This window comes from Cyprinodon tularosa, unplaced genomic scaffold, assembly GCF_016077235.1.
Source record: "Cyprinodon tularosa strain WSP-4 unplaced genomic scaffold, ASM1607723v1 ctg716, whole genome shotgun sequence".
In the NCBI taxonomy this organism is placed as follows: Eukaryota; Metazoa; Chordata; class Actinopteri; order Cyprinodontiformes; family Cyprinodontidae; genus Cyprinodon; species Cyprinodon tularosa.
The window spans coordinates 331,978-350,288 of NW_024039470.1; the positions used below are offsets into that span (position 1 = coordinate 331,978).

The following is an 18,311-nucleotide window of genomic DNA, read 5'->3' on the forward strand; positions in this document are numbered from 1 at the left end:
TAAAAGAAGAATCTTATTTTAAAGTTTAATTACCTAATTTCTTCCGTGTCGAAGTGAAACAGGCTGAGATTTTATCTTCATTATGAAGATTTTCTGCTTCCTGCTGATTAAAACACAACGTTTAACATATTATTGTTATAAAAAACTGCTGATCCACAAACGTTAGCTTAATAAAGGTATGTTTAATAGCTACTTATTTTAAAACAGAACATCTACGCTGACAAACGGACCTCATTAGAAACAAACTCCCAAAAGCATTTTGACATTTAAAATAGTTTAATTTCTGTATTAATCCAGATCAAAGGTTCTGGATGTGACTTAAAACCCAAACCATAAAAAAAGAGTTTCTTAGAGTTCAGGGAAAACCTTGATATAAAGTCAAAAATATTTTTATTGAATCTATTTCACATTTTTCTGACTAACTGAAGAGCAAATACTCCCATTTGGTTAACTGGTATCATTGGATCCGTGTGTTTAGAACCTTTTGGAAATGACATCTGGTATTTAAAGTATCAGATTCTTTAATCATTTCTTGTCAGTTCACCTCAATTTTTTTATGTTTCCTTCAGTCAGATAACAGAACAAAAGTAAAGAACCTATTTTTTCTAACTATTTAGTAAAACTGTCTTTTTAAACTGCGTCTAAAGTTTTGGAGGTGTTGGTTTGAGTCCGGCCTAAACTCCCTGAATGATGTCTGAAATGTTGCTTCATCATTTCCACATTGTGTTTCTCCCTCATGATGCCATCTACTGAGTGAAGTACACCTGTCCGGCTGGGAGAAGTACACCCCGCAGCATGATGCTGCCGCCCACCTGCTTCACTGCTAGGGCGACTTTTTCAGGCTTTTCTTCAAATATCCGAAGCTCAAAGAGACCAAAAGGCATTTTTACCTTCATCACACCACATGACCCATCTAATAAAGCAGTTTAACTTTTGACACAAAAGCTAAATACTCTATCAGTTTGACCGTAACTGATTAGATAAAAGAAAATCAGACATATATTTTCATCATTTGATCCTGATTCTTGTTCTCTGGGTTTTCTTAGGAGCAAAGGAATAAAGGATTGGAAAATGGTGAATAATTAATAAATGTAAGCTTAACATCTGTGTGGGGCTGGATCAGCCCGGCTGAAAGCGACCTTTTGAAGCTGCAGTGAAACAGAGCAGCTACTGAGACGCTGTGTCCCTCAGCTGTCAGCTCAGCCCTCTAATGTTTGGCACGGCTGATCTCACTCTGTGACAAAACCTGTTCTCACCTCCAGCTGAGAGGAAAAAACTGAGGATCCCAGCAACTGCGCAAAGAGAAAGGCCATTCGGAGAATTTTGATTTCAGCACGAATATGAGCTACAAAATGTTAAAGGTGTCATTTTTTTTTAAAGTAATGCATTTTGTCTTGAATTGAGGAGGTAAATTAGACATTGTGCGAATGGAAGAAAACAATTTACATTTAAAATAAGAAAACACTTGCATTGTCTTATTTCAAGTGTGGATTATCTAATCATTTTATCTTAAGAGTAAAAAAGACTAATTCCATTGGCAAATTATCTTATTTCTCCACTCAAATTAAGGGTAAATACACTTAAGTTAAGAAATTTTTATGTATTTTTCTATATTGTTTTTGCAGTAAGGATTATAGCTCAGACTATTTTCCATTTTAAAGTGTGTCTCTGAGATGTGGCATGCTCAGCCTTAAACATCCAGAAATTATTATTCCACCCAATTATCAATTCAATTCAGTTTATTTCTTTAGCACCAACTCACAACACATTGGTACAGTTCACCAGATCATACACTAAGATTGGTTTAAAGTTTTCTATCTAAGGAAACCAATTGATTACATCGACTCATTGACTCAAATGCAATCCCTCACACTAAGCATGCTTGTAGCGACAGTGGAGAGGAAAAACTCCCTTTAACCAGGAAGAAACCTCCATCAGAACCAGGCTCAGTGTGAGCGGCCATCTGCTGAGGCCGACTGGGGTTCAAGGAGACAGAAGCAGAGACACAAAAACTGTAAAAGGCGGCCCCGTCCAGGAAACACACAGCCAGGCAGACGAGCTCTGAGCCAGCTCCCATCTCAGAGGATGAAGAGAGCACATCCAGTTAGTCACAGTCAGAGAAACAGGACTACACTGAAAAACAGGCTAGGATCTTGGACATCTATAAACTGATGCAGAATCCACAATATCTGCAATTAATGTGGGTGAGCAGCACTGTTTAATAAATTCACCAGAGGAAGAAAACAGGGCATCATCGTATCGACATTACTGAGATGATCATTGGATCTATAATGAGAACAGACGTTTGTCAGAGCTGAACAGCTCCTCTGTTCTGGCTGCGCTCAGTGAAACGCTTTGATTAAAGCTGATCCTACGACCTGCAGGACCAAATCTGTGCTGTTTGAATGCTCCTTTGACTCGGAAATATTAATTTGTTATTATGTTATTAATATATTATATTAATTAGGAGGGGGGTATTTTTTCTCTGAATTTATCTTATCTATTTCATTATGTATAATTTATGAATTATTTTGTACATGTTGTTCGTCGCTGACAGAGCTCCACCATGTCCAAGTGTTTCTCATGCTGCGTTCCGGCTTGCAAGCAGCAGAAGCAGCTAGTTTACAAGCAGTCAACAGCTGAGGCGCATCAAGGCGCAGCAAACAGTCCTGCAGCGTGTTTTCAGCAGCAAGAGCAACGTCTCATGAGCTCCTCACGCGTGCAACGCTCTCAGAAGCAGCAGCTGCTGGAGTTGGAGAAATTGAACTTTTGCTGCTTGACGTGCCACATTGACCAATCAGAGAACCTGATCTGGGAGCTGGCAGGGAGACAGACACAGCACTGCTGATGATGCAGAGCGCTATGATCAATCCTCTGAAACAGTTTATCAACGCCTAAATTAGCTTAAAATGAAACCTGCCGGCAAAATATGTTGGATTGTAATATTCTGGTGCCTGCAGTTTGGATTACATACGTTAAAAACACCTTTAAGCCGCGAACAGTAGCGGAAAACCACAAAGAGGCGACCGGGCCAGAAGCTGCTGTGGAATGGGATTCCCAGTGACAGAGCACCGCCGGTGTACGTGGGTCTGAGTTACAGAAGCCGAGAGTGGTCGTGTCCCTCAGATACTTTTTACACTCTGGTTTTCTTGAGAAAACGAGTAAATTTTCTCATTATCTTAAGATAACAAAAGCCGTTTTCTCATCATAACGAGATGATTGGTGTATTTAAAACTAATAACATCCTTCAATATCAGCGGGAGAGGATTTATAATTATAACTCATGGCAGCTGTGAGGTAGTTTGGTCGAGGGCCATTAAGGTGAACCAAAAAAAAAAACAGCTTCAGCCACCGGTTCCAGTTTCTCTGTTGTCTTTTATTCCTTTTCTCTCTAACAAAACATTTTCCTGGAGCTTTCAAGAGCTCAGGGCTTATATAATCAAGTGGCAACACACCTGCACTGGAGTGGACCAAGCCTAGATTAAACGGGTAAAAAAACAAAGTCTAAACAAAGAAACAAGAATAAACTTAATCTAATTTACAAACTCATCTACATAAAGAGTCTGCAAAATAAACAGTGTGAAACAAGATAACTCAAAAAGTTACTTTAAAGAAAAACAAACAAAGCATAACTCCAAAGGAAACCCTCTAAATGGTAGAACCCAGCAAAGTAATGGATGACATCATTTAGTCAATTTAGTAGGAAATACTTAAACAATGGTGAGTAAAAAGGAAAACAAAAAAACATGAATATAATTTGAAACAAAATAAACAATGTCATCCAATAATCCTGAAGTAATAGCTTTAACTTAAACATAAGTAGATGGAAACTGCAACATAATGCTAACACAAACAAACCCGGGATAGTAAGTGAAAGTCAAAGTTACAAACTAATGTTTAAATTTAAGCATTACAAAGATTCAGAAGAAAGAATAAGGGACAAGTGGTAAACACAAACTAAACCACTTTGTCACAGCAGCCAATGTGACATTTTTTAAATAATCCTGTGTTTAACTTTTAGGTAACGAGACGACGTTGGTTTGATGATTTGCTTCCTCTTCTGATTCATAAGCAATTAGACCTAACCTCCGGCGCCTTAGCGCCTGGTGTTACGCCTGTAACAGGTATAAGATGCATTAACCCTCAAAATAAGTCCAAATTTAAGTTTTTCATAAAAAAAAAAAAAAAAGGTTTGTTTCTACTGTAATCCACGCAATCCAATTATCCACCACAACCTGACAATCACTGAAAAGAAATAGGAAACTAAAAAAACGTATGATTTGCCTGCAAGCAGTACCCCGATATTATGGTTACCATAGGCATGGATGGACTGGGAATCCAGGGCTGTTGGCCAGCCTCATTCATTACTCATACAGGTTAATCGTCTCGTTATCTCAAGAAATCAATAACTGTTTTCACGTGATAATGAGATAATTATCTTATTATATAGAGAAAATAATTAATGGTTTAACTGTGATAACGAGAAAGTTATGTCATTATCTCGAGAAAAAAAGGTCAAGAATGACCCCTCTGGGCTCGCTGTGTGGGTCAAACAACGAAATAATATTTGGCAGGATGGTAATCTGGATGAACTGACTGCACGGATTAAGTTTTCAGGTGGACTTTGTGACTTAAAAACATATTCAAACTACTTTTAACCCTCTGATCACAGCATATATAGCTGCCATTGTTCCAGGCAAAGAAAGGGTAGGGTAGCTCCGCCCACCGCGCATCAGACCCACTTTTTCCACCTAGAACAGCAAAGATTCTTCAGAAATGCATCAGAACTAAACTTGTACAAGCATCAAAAATAAAAGGACATGTGCGTTTAGCTGCTTCTGCTGCCTCTGCTGCGTGCAGTCTGAGTGTAGCATCAGTGAAATAAGATACAAAGTGTGTGCATTGGAAACTGCTATTAATATTATAACTATCGTTGCGGTGGTTTTTTTTTATTATTTAATAAAAGTATTTTAGGATATCACTAAATAACACTGTTTTTTTCCAATTAAGGTTTTCATCACCAGCCGCCGCTGCCTATGAAGCTAAAACCTTTGCCTCTGGTGGACTTTTTGCTGTTTTAAATGAAATGAACTTCCTTTCTGTTGCTTAATGTTTTGTGCGTTTACATGATGTTTTATTCGTAAATTTATTAACCCTTTAAAGCCCGATCCAAGAATAAAACAAAACAGAAAATTACTTTTTTTTGGTTTGAAGTCCTTATTTGGCCTTTTAACAAAATATGTAAAAAGAAAAAACCGAAATACACTTTTGATATTAATAATATATTACTGTGCGATAAGTCAGGATTATTTTTTTTTGTAGTCTTCTGCCCTCTGTTATCAGGTATATCTGATTGTGTACTATAGGATTTTTAATTGTTATGCATTTTAAATCATGCAAAAGGTGTCAGACGCAAAACATTTAAGAAACCGTATGTATCAAATATGATACATTTGGCATTACAGGGTTAAATATGATAATTAAATTCACAACAAAAACAATTTCTAAAGCTGCAGAATAAAGCTGCAGGGTAGGCAGGAGTATAAACCTGTGTGACCAGTGGAAACAGGCAGCAGGAGATTCTCCAGCTTTAAAATGAACCTAGTCAAAGCCATTATTTTAGAAATGATCTTATTCTAGAGTCATGGTGACTGGAATTATTTCCAGAAATGAACCAACGTGTCTTTTCTGTCTGCTGTGTGTCTTTCAGAAAGCCTACTGTGGCCACTGTGGTGAGCGGATATGGGGGCTGGGCGGGCAGGGCTACAAGTGTATCAGCTGCAAACTGTTGGTCCATAAGCGCTGTCACAGACTCTTTCCTCAGACCTGCCAAAGGCTTATGGTGAGTTCTTCCTCTGCAGACGGGCCCAGCAGGAAGCTCTGCTCGGAGATCAGGTTACATGTGTGAGGATTGCATCCCCTCCATCGTGTCTGAGCATCACAGAGCTCATAGCTGCATGCAGTGATTTAGCCTGAAGGATTCTGAAACTGTTTCTCCAGGACTCACTGAGGAGATCAGGAAGGTTACTAAATTCACATCCATGCCTTTTAGTTTCCTGGACTGACCAATCAGAGCATGTTTTAAACTGAAAGAAAGGCCTTTTTTTTTTTAGAAAGCTAAGCTGATCTCAGGCCCTTTTCTAAAGATAATCCTCCTGTAGAGGTGCTCCATCTTCATAAACATCCTCCACCAGCAACAGGAGAAGGTGTTTCATATCCTAAAAGTATCTTAGCATAAAGCCTGCATGTAAAATTAAACCTTTGACAACAAGTCTCACTAAAAAGCTGATGTCATCTACTCCTCATCTACAGTTTGTGATCCAGGAATCCTTTGGTCGTGTGTTTCCTCTGCTGACACGATTCAATTCAAATTAGTTTATTTCTATAGCACCAATTCAGAACACGTCATCTCAAGGCACTTTACAGGTCACCATCATGCAGTCAGATTGAATCAAAGTTTTCTATCTTAAGCTGAGCGTACACTATGCGATTTTTTTTCAATGGTTGCACGCAGCTGCAGCTCACACTGTAGGAGGAAACCCTGCGGTTTTCTCCTACCGTGTGAGTTCACAGCTCACATATGTATGTGCAGCACGATACTCTGATGTGATCTACCTGCTCACACTGTACGTATAAAAACCACGTTGGACTCAACTCTGCAGTGAGATGGAGCTGCTCTGACTCGTCTGTCTGGAAGAAAAACCAGTAGAAGAGGAATAAGAAGCTCACTATAGTGAAACACGCTGCCTTGGCAGTTTGTGCAATTTTGTACTGAAAGCCCTAAGAAGAAAAGGCAACAACGTATTTGAACAAAGACACGGCTGAGCAAATGTGGCTGCTACGGTCTATTTTACAGACAGAACTGCATTTTACTCATTGCACCCCCTCCATGCTTCTCTCTTTTCTGAGGGGAAGAAGAAGAAGAATCCTTGTTTGCCCCCTGAGTGATTTGCCCAAAATGTTTGATTTTCTCCCGATTCCTGATCAGGAGGTGGTTGTGAGAGGCTGATCTCCCCTCGTTACCCCTCGTACACAACACGACGCACGATCAGGCTGAAAGTCAGGCCCATCGGAAAATTCTCGCACGACTGGAAAGTCACCCCGAAATTGCCAAAAATCACACAGTGTAAGCCCAGCTTAAGGAAAACCAGTTGATTGCATCGACTCATTGACTCCAATGCAATCCCTCACACTAAGCATGCTTGTAGCGACAGTGGAGAGGAAAAACTCCCTTTTAACAGCAGAATGATAAGTTCCCGTATATAATGTTCCAGCTTTCAGCCCTAGGAGGCCCTGATTCTAATGGAGCCGACATGGACCTGATCGAACCGCGCACTGTTAGCCTCATTCTGCTGGGATGTTAGCAAACATGTGGACTGAACCGTCTGCAGCATTTTTATTCCTGTTGAACAATCCAGGCTGTGAGATAATATGAGCTGAATGACTGCAGAGCAGAGAGGATTGTTTTCTCTATCCATCCACCCTGGATGGGAAACAATGGGAGGGAGGAGTACGAGGATCATTTGGTGAAGGAGACCACCGTGTGCTCCTTTGGCTCTGTTTCCATGAATGGATGTACATGTCACCCTGAGCTCCATCCCTATTGGCTCATTGGAACAGGCAGGCTATCTGGAGGCCAAGATAACCGATGGTCTTTGAACCTCTCTGCGTGCGAGGCGGAGCTACGGCTTTGCTTCTGTTTGATAACATGCTTTGAACTGGAGCTACGTAAACAAACTGAATCGGATATAAAAACAATCTTTTCATTGATCCTGTTTGGTCAAAAAAATAAAAAAAAATAACCCAGTTTTACTTTTTTTTTATATCTGAGATGTTTTTCATCTGGACTCGTCTTCATGATGGATTCAAACATATTTATATCTAATAACTTTATGTCTATATGATAAACCCACACAAAGTAGCACAGAATAATGGAAAAAAAAAACTTCTTTTCAGATTAAAATGTTTGTTTTTTAAACTGTCAGATGTTTCCTTTTTTTTTTTGTTTCTGGCCCTGTTTTGTTGTGGGAGCAGAGCTTTAGATGACGGGTGAGGAAACATGGCTGACAGCTCTACATGGGGGCTGGATTCATCAGCTGATGCCTTCAGGAACATGTTTAAAACAAAGAAAAGAGAGAGAAACTAATTTAACTTGAAAACTTGAGCAGTTTAGAGATGCTGCAGAGCAAAGTGGGTCCTCCAGGGCCGCTGTCCTGCAGGTTTTTTTTAGCACAGCTTTAGCACAGCCTGCTGCAGAGATCCATCGTTTCCCACTGAGATTAAAACCAACAAGCAGCCTATTCTGACCTGGTCATGGAGCCCAGCAGGAGGAGCGGATGAAGAGGCCACAGCGAGTAGAGCTGTGAGGACAGAAGCTCTTGTCTGGTTTACTTTTAGAGCGGAGGACAGCCTAATACATTTCCTTCCACTAAGATTTGTTATTTTTCTTTACATAAACAGCTTGGATCCATGAAGGATGTCATAAAAAACAAAACACATAACATAAAGAAGACCTCTGATGTTTAAAAGACATTCCCAGTTCCCACAGTTCCTAAATGCAACAGTTAGGAATGTTTAGTCAGGCCTCTGTTTGCTTCTGTCATCTTAGGCTCCGCCCCCAAACAAAAACGGGGCCAGAAAAATAAAAACAAAACCGGATCTGAAAAACCGCAAACTATTTTCAAACGTTTGATTTATTTATGTTTCATATTTTCTTGCTATAAACTAATAGCGTAACTTTGAGGTTCTTCTTAAACTAATAAATTTTGTATTCAACATCTCAGCATCCAAATCGGTTCAGTTTTTATGGTTTTAAGTGTTTTATGTTCTTTGAGTTTTCATTGAACAGCGGTTCCCACACTGCAAACCTTTTTTTTTTCCTAAGATAAATTTTCCTGAATTGAGGAGGTAAATGAGACAGTTTGTTAATGAGGAAGACAATTTACATGAGTAAAAATACTCATTCCATCGGCAAATCATCTTATTTACCTGCTCTAATTAAGGGTTAATACACTTCATTTAAATTTTTTTTTTTACTTATTTCTAGATAATTTTTCCAGTGCAAACTTTTAGCCGTGCCCCCCCATCCGTGTCCCAGTCAGGCTGACACACACACACACACGTTGGTTCTGTTATATGTAGTGAGGACCATGTGTTGACTTCCATTGATTTTCTGTCATTTTTAAACCTTTCTTTGCCTCTATGCCCTAACCCTAAAACTAACCATCACCAATGCTTACCTCATCCTAACCCTAACCGATTAACACCTTAATCCTAAACCTAACCATTAGCAAAATAGCATGTGGGAACCGGCAAAATGTCCTCACTTTACAACAACTGATCCTCATCGTGATGGCAAGGCAAATTTATTTATATAGCAAAATTCAGTACAAAGACAATGCAAAGTGCTTTACATAATTAAAATATAGGAAAATAAAACAGAATCAGAGCAAGTAGAAGAAAAAATAATAAAGAAATAATAATAAAAAAAAATGCAGAAACAAGAAAGAACATTAAAAGCAATTGGACTAAAGAAAATAAAAAAAAATTGATGGTGAAATTGGAAAAATTGGTCCTCACTCTGAGGGCTAGACAGGCACAGCTTTGTTTGACATAAAGAAAAGCTTATTTTAAAGCTAAAACTAAAGGTGGAGTGTTTATTCATGCTTTAATAACCAGGAAACGCATCCTAACAACAACAACAAGAAGTGAAAAACCGAAGGGAGCGGGGTGCACGGTTCAGAGTCATAGCACCATGTTTGTTTAAATCAGAAGCCACAGATTTTCTGCGTACTACAATAACTTCCTCTGTTATGCATCTTAAAATAAATCGTAGGAAAATACTTCTTCTAATTAATTACATTTCCCTGTCAACAAATTTTTATTTATTTACTAAAGTTTAAGTTGGAATTTCAATTCTTATAAAGGAATTTTTTATTTAAGCCTCTTTTTATTCTGTAATGAAAAAATAATCTGTAATAATCAGACCACTATTATATTTTTCGCCCCACTGATCCCCTAGTGGCAGCTAGAGGCCCACTCTGGGAATCCCTGGTGGGAAGTTAACTATTCAGTCTAAAGGAAATATTTAAGTGCAGCTTTATTCTCAGCAGGGTGAGCTAATGCTAGAGGCTAACGCTGAGCTCCACACCATCCGTCCAGTTGACCAAAGAGCAAAAGATCCAAATCTCAGCTCTCTGAAGACAGAAATGAGGATTGGAAAATCAATGCCATAGATAGCGTGAGCTCTGACAGTCAGCTCAGTGTGTGAACATTGATCAGAGCTTCATCACGTTATCATCAGAGCAGAGGAGAGATTCTGAGGAAACATAAACTTCTCATTTCTTTGGCTGCTTTACCTGAAACCAGTCCTCAAATGCAGTTCTCCTCCTCCGTCCTCGCTGATGTGATTCAGCACACTCTTCACCAAGAGTGTAAAATCATCCGAGGACATGTCGCTGGATATCTGGGCCATCGCGTCGGTGGATATTTAGATGAAGTTCTCAACTTGTTTTTTCAGGATCCAGCCATGCCATCGCAGGAGCCCCCTTCAGACGCCAGGAGTGAGGAGGTGGACCTTCCACCGGACGATGCAGAGGACACGGATGGGAGTAAGACATTTCTTCTTTCCACAGCAGGAAGAGCCTCTGAATGTTTGTTCCTTCATACGTAATCATCTGGTTCATTTTTCAAAGCATTTTCCATTGTGTTGGATTAAGGAAGCTCACATCTGCAACTGCAAGTTTATAAAAAAAAGAAATTAAAAATGTCATCGTAGTTCCAAAAAGCTAAGCTAAACAAAAACACATTTGACACATAAGAAATGTCCCTTAATGAAGAAACTAAAATACTTCAGGTTTATCTTCACATTACTTATGAATTTTAATCAGTTCTTAGTCTTTATGCTTCTGCTTGTTACACGTTCAAAACACGGCGATGAATATATTAAGAGAGAGACTGTAAGTGATCAACAGTTTGAGTTTGAAGAATGTCCTGGTGGGTTTTCTGCAATGGGAGGTGGAGCAAAGGTTTGAAATGAAATCATGAGGAAAGAGATCAGTTTTACTGGTTAGTTGATGGAGATTGGAGTCAGGAAGGAGCAAGCCGAATTACCGAGTGTAGGTCTGTGTTGTCAACTGGGTTCAGATGGATTGGAGCCGAACAGAAAGAGCTTCAGCACACCGGCTACATGAGCAACGCCACAGACAGGGAGCCTCAGCTCTGCTGCTCTAAGGTACTACGGTGCTAAACTCAAACATGCTAAGTTTTAGCTACGAATCAGCATTCAGGGCCTGCGTCTGCCAAACGCCAGATTCATCGACCAATTACGTCATAGCGCGTCGCCGAGGCCTGATGGGGTTGGAAGACTCCTCTTTATGCAGCCAACAAATGACGCCTTCTTTTCGCCCGTTTTGAAGGACGGGTCCGGTGTATCCTCCGTAGCCTTAGGTATCCCATGATCCACTGCGAGTTAAAGCAAGCCGGCTGCTTTTTTTACTGTTGACCTCATGAAAGGTGAAAAAAAAGGAGCTAGGAGCTGCCAGTAAAACAGTTAGATGCCTTTGTTTGCTGCACTTTGTTTAACTCAAGTTAAACTCATGAGCTGTTTTTTTTTTAAATAAAAATATTTGAAATGGAAAAGAAAACTTTTTAATTTCCGATTTTAGTTAGACTGTGTCTACTCCCATGTTTATATTAAGGACGCAATGGTTGATAGTGGTTAGTGGAGGAAAACTACAAGGAAAGTTCAAACTGAAATTAGGTTTAATAAAAGTAAAACATAATTTTGATTTTTGGCTTTATCACGCAGCCCTAACAGAGTTTTCTATGTGATGGTAAAATCTAATTATTGCATAAAAAAAACAATTTTTTTGCCAATTATTAACCCATATCAGAGCCTTTTAGTAACATCAGTAAAAACTCCTTAAAATGTTTTTTAAAATAATAATATTTAATATATAATACACAAAAATATGAAAAGTTTAGGCTAAGTAGTAAATAAAAACACCTCAAATATAATGAAAATTCAATCTGAACAAGTGAGGCTGAAGTAAAGGGAACTCCAGTTTATTGTGTCCATTATTACAGAGAGAAAGACTCTTTATATACTAGATCCTGATCTTCTTTTTTAGCTGAGGGATGATGAAAACCTACATTTTTTTGGCTCTAAAAATAAAATTTAAAAAGCGGAAATATTGGAAACTGTTTTGAATTTTAACAGAATATTATTTTCTGGGGGAGGATTGTCTACAGCTTCACATTTGATCTTCTTTTATATCATTAACTCTTTTATGTAAGCTTTCTTGTCTACTTTTTTGTGCAAAATTATTTTTAGCCACTCTGCTGTTCGTTGATGATCAGGAAATGATCCTCAGTATTATTATTTCCTATGTTTATAATATGAAGACATTCCCCGAGTAATTTTCAGTCAACTTCTCCTTCAGAGAAGCTTTCTTGGATCTGAACCCACAATGCTTAGAATGTTAAACCCATGAAACTGACCTCTGATGTAATCCTCATTCACATATTTCTACCATGTCTGTTAATCCATAAACTGCTCCTCCCATTTCAGCCTCTGTTGGTTGCAAATCGTGTCGCTGCTAGAATGGGTCAGTTCACTATATGTGAGAAAGTGACCATCCTGCTGATAGTCTGTTAAAGGAAAAGTCCGGTCAACGTGGAATAATAAGGAATTATTTAGATCTAAAACTAATACGTTTGCAGTGATTTAATGAATTTAGCATTAATCAGTAATGATATAAAAACAATAATTTTCGTTGTGATCACTGAGTCTGGGAGCGGCCATTTTTGACCAAATATAGTAACCCCTCCCTCCTGCCATCTTCCAGCAGTGACGTCACGGTGCGGTAAGCCTAGCGCCATTCTCCCCGCTTTACAAGCTAAATCAATGGGAACTACTAGACACATCTGCAATCAACAACAATTATTGAAGATTTCCAGAGGACTTCACCATTGAAATTCACCAGAGCTATAGTGAAACTGACAATGCCCACGTGCATGGCAGCTGGATGTTGGAATACATCGGGAAAAAGTGAAAAATAAGAGTTATTCCACCTTTCTGATTCCTGATCCTCCACGGACAGGTTGGTCGTTGGATCGCCAACTTGAAGAGGGAGGATTTGCCATCGAACTTCTGGCCAGAGAAAAAACCCGTAATATGTAGCCAACATTTGGAAGAAGAATGTTTTCAAGATGACTTGGATAATAGCGCGTTGTGACAAACACCAGATACAGCACTGGGACTTGATCAACAGCCGATACCGCACCGTGACGTCATAAACCAGTAGGTGGCAGTAGTGTTCTTTGACAAACATGGATGTCTCCAGTAAAGCACATTCACATGAAAATTACTCTGAATTAAAAACACTGAGCATTTATTGAACAGTATGGAATAATTTTATATTTAAAGAACTTTCAGAAGTTTGAATTTTAAATATGACCGGACTTCTCCTTTAAAAAAACCAATGGTGGAAAATCTATATCTGTATCTGGTCTCCCGGATTGACAGAGACAATCTTAACAACATTAGGTTAAGAACAAAGCGCCAAAAAACTCAGACTTTTTGAGCTGCTGCTGTTTAGAAATATAGAGTTTACCTTAGTTTGGTGATTTCCTTTAAATTGCCTCACTCCATTTATTATTCTCTGTCTCCCTCTGCTGGACTAAAAAGGAAACGCATGTTTATATGTGTTGATTCTCAGTCTCAGGTTTCTTTCTCTAAAAGCAGAAAAGTTCTTTTTTGCTTCTTTTACAGTATCTTTTCTGCCACACAACCGTGCGGTGGATAAACGGGAAGAAACGGATACCGAGGTGAGCGATTGATCAGTTCAGTATTACTGCCACTACATCCAAGCTAGAACTGACATAATGCATCCTTCTACTCACAGGACTCGGACCTGAATCCCCTGCAGGACATCAAGGATGTGGTGGACGGCATTGATGGCATTAAGTTGTCGCAGGGCACCACTCTAGGTCTGAGTGACTTTGAACTGATCCGGGTGATTGGGCGAGGAAGCTACGCCAAGGTCCTACTGGTCCGGCTGAAGAAGAATGAGCAAATTTATGCCATGAAAGTGGTTAAAAAGGAGCTCGTCCACGACGATGAGGTGAGAGGCTGGAATTTGGTGACGCGTATTTATACTTAGCAGCAGTGTATAAGGTTGAACTGAATTAGCCAATCACATGACAGCAGCTCAATGGTTTTTATTGCAAGGGGAAATATACAATGAATTTCATGGATTAAAATAGTTTAAAGGGCAACAAAAGCAGAAGTGAACGCTTGTTAAAGCATGGTGAACCTTAAAGCAAATGTTCTAAAGCAGAGGAAGAGTACAGCAGGGGTCCCTGACCCCCAGATCCTCATCCTCCATCACCTCCCCGCCCCGCTCACGTATGGCATGCGGAGCACTTGTTCATTATCTAACCAGTGAGAACTGGTCCACATCTCCGCTACTCCTCCACACATCGCTGTCCACGTACGTCTCCTCCATCCTTTACCGTCTAAATACGGAGCCCAGCTGTTTTTTGCCCAGTTCCGGTCCAGCCAGGTCAAGATCCGCACCTTCAATCGAACCAAACAGGAAGAGGAATGTCGAGAAGATCCAGTTTGCCAAATGAAAGTATGGTAACAACAGATCGGTAATGACTACAAATTAGAGCATCATTGTTATATCTTCCCAAAAACTAACTATTGTTACTTCAACATACCAGGAAACAGATTTCTCATCTCAATCAAAATTTTTTTTTTTTACTGAGAGGCTTAAAAGTTTAATCTAATCCAGTGGCAACTTCTAAAAGCGCTTCTGACAACTTCGAAAGAAACTTTTTATCGCAGGCATGGATGAAGAGATGCTGAGTTTGGAAGTAGGGAACAAACATAATCATACAAACCAAGTATGATCCTACTTATCGTTGCTGCAAAGAAAAATATGGGCATAAACTGCATATTTGCTGGATGGTGATGGGGGTCTATGGGGGGGGGGGTGTCACAGAGGATGTGGGATTTCGGTTTGAAGCTGCTGTTCATTTACACTCGGCACAATGTAGACAATTTCTGTCTAGAAACAGGTTTCCTTATCTGATGAGTCTGAAGTTTATTTGCATCCTTCATGTTGTCGAATCAGAAGGATAATAATCTGTGTTTTAAAGCCTGCAGGAATCAGATATGAAGCATGTGTTTGCACATGGAACCTTTTAAGCCCAGCTTAGTATGTAGCGTGTCGTACTTCACACTAACTTTAAACCCACCAGGAAAATGTTTGGCAGCAACTTTTTTATTTTTTATTTTTTTTCAATCAAAAAATTCACAAACGAAATCATATTTGATAGAGACAGGGTTATTGATTTCCTAAGGGCAGAAAGGACGGGGTCGATTATTGGGACCCTAAGGATGATTTACTGGAACTCAAACTCCTGCAGAAGTCATGCTGTTTTTGAAGAGCACCAGAGGACAGTGAATCACAATTTAGAGAGATTCTGAAAGAGGAGAGTCTACGCTTTCAAATAATGTCAAACTTTTACAAATGGAAAAAGAATTAAATAAGATATAATCATTTGAATGCTGTGACTCTGCAAAGAACATAAAGGACAAAATGGCTTGCATTGCAACAGAGTCTTCATGTTAACAAACTGTTCTATTTTCTATGTAAAGGTAATTCTATGTAATAGCAGGGCATTATATTTGTGCACTGCAGAGACAAACATCTTTCAGGTGTCCAAATAAAATCTCCAAAACACCAACTTAAATAGCAAGACAACACAAAAACTAAGTGAAAAAAACTAAAAACTTGACTTTTATAAAACTTTTTTTTTTTTTTATCTCTGCTTGTTTTCTTATGACTGCAACTTGATCTGAAACTAAGATCTTTGGTAAATGGTAAATGGCCTGTAGTTATATAGCGCTTTTTCAAGTCAGGAGGATTGACCAAAGCGCTTTAATCTACATTCAGTCACACACTGATGGTGGTAAGCTGCATTGTAGCCACAGCTGCCCTGGGGCTCACTGACAGAAGCGAGGCTGCCATACACTGGCGCCACTGGGCCCTCTGACCACCATCTGGTCTTTTTGACTGAAGACTGATAAGAAATAATTTTTCCCTTTAATACCACTTTAAATGACTCCCACAAAACTGAGTCAGATACTTCTCCGTTGGCATTAAATTTGAGATTTTGGCAGAAACATAATCCTGAAATTGATAGGGGGATAAATTTCCAATTAAACGACGGAACATAGAGATGGAAGTTAATCTGTAATAAGAGAGGGGCGTGATCTGAAATTAAGATGCTGTGATACGTTGAGCTGACTGTATGTGAAATTAACTTAGAATCAATTAAAAAAATAGTCAATTCTGGGAAAACTACCATGGGAGGGAGAAAAAAAAAGAGTATTTACGATCAGAAGGATGCTGATGCTGAAGATATCAACTAAATTTAACGACTTGATGAGATTATTTAGAACAGACTGATTTCAAAGAAGAGGCAGCTTTATTGGAGGACATATCCAGCAGCAGATCGAGATAACAATTAAAGTCACCTCCTATTATTATGTCCCTATTATTACATTGTGCAACAGTGTCAAATATCTTGCAGAAAAAATCGGGACAGTCTTAATTCCCGGCATAACTTTACTTTAAAGCTACAGTGTGTAATAATTACAGGGATATACAGTCAGAAATGTAATATATTATACATAACTATGTTATTTATCATCATCTACGAGCTCAGCCTCTTAACCTTAATATTTGCGTTGCCTTAGAATTCGTTATTTATAATTACATAGGAGCGGGTCTTGCAGCCATGGAGGCAGACATCTTTGCGCTACGGCAGCGCAGAGCCAACAAACTAGTGATGGCGAGATCGCCAAAACGTCACAACGATGTAGAAAAAATAACGGGTATATTTATTATCCTAAGTCTACATGAAATCTATACCCTACACAGACTAATGAAATACTATCTGTAAAATTATCTATGTAAACAAACCTCATCACTTGAGAAGGTAGGTGATGCGGACGTCGTGGAAGACATTTTGTCCCGTAACGCTCGCCGTACTGTTGGTGGGGAGAAGCGGTGGGGGGGAGATGTTCATGTTGCTGCAGTCTGCAGTCTGACCGCTAGATGTCGCTAAAAGTTACACACTGTAGCTTTAATTTAATAAAGCAACAGGGATGGAATTGATGTCGCCAGTGAGAAGCACATATCGTCCCCCTGAATCTGCACACATGAATTAGAGATAAATGGAAAGGATTTGCGAATAAGGATTGCGACCCCTTTAGCCTTGGAAGAAAAATTTGACTGGTAAATTTGTGACACCCATGAAGATCTCAACTGTCTCTGCTCATTTGGTTGAATATGAGTCTCCTGAAGAAAGACAATATCGGATGAAAGTGATTTTAAATGCGAAAACACCTTTTTTAAGCGCTTTACTAAGCCCTCTGAAGATCCAGGAGACAAAATTAATGGGACTTATGCCCTGCTTAGAAGTATTATTATCCTGCATTTATCATAGCGTAAAAGCAGCAGCTGTATGGCAAGCCATTTTAACATAAATTCGGTTATAACACCTTTACATTTACGATATCTCAAATTGTTTTATGACTAGACATTTTAGCCATTTAAGATATCTTAAATTATATTTTAACTAGTCAAGATACCTATTAGAGATTTCTCTAATTACATTCTGACTATTTGAAATGACGTCAGATTTACCATCAACTTGTATGGAGACGACAATTTAAGATATCTAGAATTAATTACTGACTATCTGAAATACACATTTCAGATATCTACGATTAAATTACGACTAGTCATAAAGTAATTTCAAGATATCTCGATTTTAGTTTTGATTAGTCATAATTCTAATTAAAGATATCTCAAATGCCACCATAATTCATGATATCTTAAATGTATTTTAGGATAGGAGATATGCAGCTTTGACTAGTGAAAACTAAATTATAGGCTAAACAAATTTAAAGATATCTTGAATTGTAATTTCGACTATTCAAAATTCCTTTTAAGATATCTCCAAATGAATTAAAGATATCTTGGAATTATTCAGCTTTTCCATTAAAAATATCTTAAATTGACATTCTGACTGACAAAATATGTCATGATCTTTTTAATGGGTTTCAAGGAGGATCATTCCTAAAAAAAAATCCTTACTGTGAGTTTAATCCACAGGAGGAAAAGTTAAATCAGTGTGTAACGCTTTAAATGACAAATCTGGGGTCGTAATATGAGATATCTTTAAAGGAATTTTGACTGGGCAAAATGTAATTTAAGATGTCTTGAATT

The 18,311-nt window shown here is 38.7% G+C and overlaps 1 protein-coding gene across 2 annotated transcripts in view; it reads left to right on the top strand.

Moving 5' to 3' along the window:
* The window catches only part of prkcz (protein kinase C, zeta), a 226,405-nt gene that overhangs the window by 121,333 nt on the left and 86,761 nt on the right, over nt 1–18,311 (top strand). For both annotated transcript variants that reach the window (XM_038269023.1, XM_038269024.1), the window contains 4 exons: nt 5,711–5,842; nt 10,520–10,610; nt 13,775–13,830; nt 13,908–14,126. In XM_038269023.1, the coding sequence (XP_038124951.1) occupies nt 5,711–5,842; nt 10,520–10,610; nt 13,775–13,830; nt 13,908–14,126 (498 nt within the window). The remainder of the gene's footprint in view (nt 1–5,710; nt 5,843–10,519; nt 10,611–13,774; nt 13,831–13,907; nt 14,127–18,311) is intronic.